Genomic DNA, 4,595 nt, shown 5'->3' with positions numbered 1-4,595 from the left:
TGGTCAGTTCATCCAAGAATACTTGCGCCTTCTCCTCCTCCTCGAACATGAGAACGATGTCGTCTGCATATTCCAGATCGGCAAGATTTTCTTCACTGGCTATGTGAACACCAGGGTTTTGGAGACTTTCTAGCGTTCGTCTCATGATTTCATCGATCATGAAGTTAAGTGGGAATGGAACAACTTCACCCTTTTTTGGCTTTCTGCAAACGTTGTGCACAGGATCAGTCAGGCGGAATTCCATCTGGTCACGTGATTGTTTCACTAGCTGTCTTCACAATTTTCTGCTAATATACAACATCACCTTGGCAGGCATTTCCATACGAATTGACGAAATAATGTGGAGAGCGAGGAGGGCGGATTGTTGGATGAACACGATCGATCGCCCAGTGACGCACCACGCACCGTTCCTCTGAGTTGTCCTGATACTGCGTAATATCTCATATCCGGTTCCCTTATTCTGACGCCAAACTTATGGTCCCAACTCTCCAATATTCGTTACCAAAGGTGCTTCAGTTTGATTCCTTTTACAGAAAGCTAAGAAGAGCTTGTGGATCACAACTTTTACACACATCATACTTCAGCTGAGACATTATTCCGGACAAGCTATCGTCTAGATGGTTTCCATTTATCAAGCGTTCTATTGTACACAATGAAGGTTGCTTTACTGATGACCGAGCGCAACAATATACCCTCCGTATATTCGGTTTCGAACCTGCACCCGGCTACATCGAATACCCTTGAACAGGGTTCTCAGGGTTGGGAGGGGGGAATAGTAGTTGGAACGATCCCGGACTGAACGAAACAACTGGCCGGTCAGCGCACTTTTATCGGTGGATGCGTGCATCCAAGCTATTACCCTCAGTTTGTGACTTCCGATATCTCCAATGAATACCTCGAATTCAGTGATGCCGGCGACTGCTTGCAGTGCATGGCTATCTGTTTCCGATTCGTCAAACCGAACTGTGACAATTGTTCCTCATTCACGAGGTTTACAGGTTTTCCAAGACTACTCGTTTGGCTGAAAATTCAAGGGTGTTTCGATTATTCGGAGCTAATCATCCAATAGAGTCTGGAGCACAGTCGCATCTTACCTTCCTCAAAACCAAAACAATTCCCCAAGAGGTACTGAACCGAACGATGGAACTTTTTTCGATTGTGGGAGTTATCTCTGGCTTGTGGCTATCGTGGATTTTCTAGGAGGAACTTTTCTTGTCATGGATTACTTGTAATGCTGTAGTAGCGAACTGAGTAGTTCAATTTCAAGTTCAATTTGATAGTCGAAAACATAAGACCTGTAGTAGTACAGTCAGGTTACGATCAGTTTCTGAGGAGACAGTGGGACAGGAACCTGTGCTCTCTGTTGCGCCTTCTTCTATGGCAATGGACTGAGAGTTTACGCGGAAACTTCCTGGTAAGAGTGGATTATAACATTCGGTCATTGCTGCCTCGTCTGACATGCTGTTCGATTATCATACTATTTTCGCAGCTACAACTTCTTTCAGCAAAGTGTGTGTCCCTTACTCGTCTGACATGCTGTTCGATTATCATACCATTTTCACAGCTACAACTTCTTTCAGCGAAGTGTGTGTGCCCCTTGATCACTCTCTCCCTCTTTTATTCTTTCTCAATAGGTATCACACTCTCCTGGTTCAATTTCGTAATGGACGCCTGGCCAGAGTACTACCAGTCTTCTGTTATTATCTTGCCTCAACTCAACTCAACTCAGTCTGACTGTACGTCACACCCACGCCCTTGAAATCGTACCCTCGCATTTATGCTACCACTGTTGCGTGTGCACCTGTATGTCATCTGCCTGTATAATCCGATGATGTTGATGATAATGACGACGGGATAATCTTCCAAATCATGCTCTGGATAGCGTTTCCCTTGTCTCCCCAAAAAAATCCGTCCACAGCAAACAGAAAAACAGGTTAAAAAGCGACACCGATTCCCACTGTTTCCGTTCCCCCGCCTACAGTGCGTTTCAGGTTCACACACACACCACTGATTATTTGATTGACTGATTTCCTTTGTTGGTTCCCACTCCAAAGATTAGAGCGACTTACTGCTTCACCAATCTCTTCTACTCGCAGAGGGTCTCTTCTATCGCTCTGTTTGCTCTCGCTATCTCTCTCTCTCATACACACACACACTAAGAACTGTCTATTCAGGAGTTGTATTTTGGCGCACCACACTCTGCACGACTGGTTCTTTACTAACACTGAGCTTTGCGCCCGTGCGTGTGATATTTATCTCTCTTAATAGATCCATGCATTTCGCCCAAACAACACAATGTCCTCCTACTGTTGATGTATAGAAAAAACGCTTTCACGCTTTCGTATCGTACTTTCTTTTGTTCTGTGCCCGGATCAACTCGTAAAACTATTGCTTACACAAAGCCTTCTGGTTGATCATCACTGGGTAGGTGTCTGGGTGACACGTGTTTTCGGTAATGTGTTTTCGTGTTATCTATCTGCGTAGCGCTGGACCAATCAGCTGATCGGTGCGATCGATCGATGACCTGAGTGTTGTTTGCCGGACGAGCCAGCTGGCTGATGTCTTCTGGGGGCTCATGACACCCAGGCTGAGGAGTAATCACTATGGTGTCTGGTGGATTATTCGTTCCACTCACTATGGTGTCTGGTGGATTATTCGTTCAGAGTGACCAATGAACATGGGATGCATGTGAATTTGCTGGTAAAGCGATTGAACCACTCTGAAGTAGTTAACACGGGTTAATACTATGAGGTGTGGCTTTAGGCAAATCTGCAGCATGCTTCCGCATGACATCAGCTGATTGAACTATAATTTTTCCGACCTCGAATTGGATGAAAACTAGGTCACGGAGTCTTGTGTGTGAACAGTGTGGAAATGTCAGACCATGCTGGAAAAGACAGCAAGGTGGCGAGGAAAACCCACAGCATACGACGCAGATCATCAGTTTGGGGAAAGGCGAATCATTTTCAAAAGTTTACGTGATTTCGACACAAAAACAAACTGCATTCTGAGAGGTATAAAGGGACTTACGGGCGACGTTTGTTTTAATGACTTATTAAGGATGACGGGGTTCGAACTTAGACATCGTGAGATGGTCACTGGTTTATAAGCACGCCGAAAATTGGTAGAATGTCTCTAACTATAGCGGCATGAAAAAGAAATTCCAGGAACAGCGCAATCGCCGTTTCGACGAAGAATTTCGGTAGCTCGGAGTGTTTGTGCGTGTCAAAATGATACTGACCGTTTTTTGTAACTTACATTGGGATCAAAATGGTGCATTTGAGAGGATCGATATATTGCGTTACCGTTCAGTAGTCGGATTCGAAGGTTGGTAGTGGGTACAAAACTCGAGGCAGGTGGCAGTCTCCAAGACGATTTTGGTTGTACGATTCATCGCCCGAAAGCTGTGCACGAATTGATGGGATTTCTGACATGGAAACTGAGACTGCCCGTCATGGAGACAACCATGGTGGATTGTGCACTTCTGCGATTCGTGAGTTCAGTGTTATGCGTCAGATACAACCGTAATATGTGTGAATGAGTCAACAGTCCTCAGTATCACTCCACTTACCAGACCGTAGATGTTTTTATCTATCCATATTTGGAAAAAAACCGAAGCGTCTCCTTGGCTAAAAATGCATCGAATAATTTCTTCCGAAGTTGACCTTGACAAAACACCAATAAAATGTTCTACATTGTCCAATCTTTGCGCTAAATCGAACGGTATTCTACATGACGTCATGATTTCAACACACCAGATTGTCCGGGCATACGAACCAATGCACTCACAAAGATTTTGTAGAGCGCGGTGCGGTTTTTATACTCTGATATCGGTCAATTCATCCTTTGTACATTTCTGTTCACAAAGTTTTCATTTCCGTGACCTTGGAGTTTCATTCGTCCTGTGCATGGTCAGGTGCCTCGTAATTCTAATCTTCGGGGGGCTGCTCACGCACTTACACGTTTGCGCTCACCGTGTACACGTGTCGCATGAAACGGGCTTGTAGATGCATCTGACAAACAGTTGATTAGATTGCCTCACCCTGCTCAAGTTCCACCCAAGAACATCAGGTGAGCAACCATATGGCCATGTATTCTGTGGCACTAATCAACTACTGGTCACTAGTAAACGGTTTACCTCAGATTGATAGGAAGTGGCATCTTAGTGGCGAAACGGTGCAGAACAATGGCACGCTAAATCTCCAAATGGCTATCGGTGCCACCGAACAGTAGAATGATGACCTACATGGGTCGGTTTGTCGGTCCGATTGAATTGTAACCATGTGGCCGGTTTCACGTGACCCCCATACTCGCAAAGTAAATGTCAGCATTGAACTTCCTGTCATCCGAAGAAAAAACGGTGTCCATTTGCAAAAGGTATAGCTCCGTTGTCATGACTACGCTCGTGCGCGCATCCCTTTTTATTTCGGATTCAACAATCACTGTCGCGTACTCGGTGAATAGCGTCGAGTGAACTTCTCGTAACTGAAGTCTCAAGTGAATTATTCCGACTGCCCCTTCGTCATCATCACCATCATCATCAACAGCATGACATCAGTGTTCAACACCGATGCTTCACTGCTGTACAACCATGA

The 4,595-nt window shown here is 45.1% G+C and overlaps 1 protein-coding gene across 1 annotated transcript in view; it reads right to left on the bottom strand.

Annotated features, from left to right (window-relative positions):
* T265_03740 (hypothetical protein) overlaps positions 1 to 244 on the bottom strand; it is a gene marked incomplete at both ends in the record, with an annotated part of 4,828 nt that extends 4,584 nt beyond the window's left edge. The window contains one exon of the mRNA XM_009168287.1: positions 23 to 244. Within this exon, the coding sequence (XP_009166551.1) occupies positions 23 to 244 (222 nt within the window). The remainder of the gene's footprint in view (positions 1 to 22) is intronic.
* Positions 245 to 4,595: the final 4,351 nt, after the last annotated feature.

This window comes from Opisthorchis viverrini (genome assembly GCF_000715545.1).
Source record: "Opisthorchis viverrini unplaced genomic scaffold opera_v5_54, whole genome shotgun sequence".
Classification (NCBI taxonomy): Eukaryota; Metazoa; Platyhelminthes; class Trematoda; order Opisthorchiida; family Opisthorchiidae; genus Opisthorchis; species Opisthorchis viverrini.
Note: the sequence above shows the minus strand (reverse complement) of the source record. Positions and strands in the feature narration are given on the sequence as shown.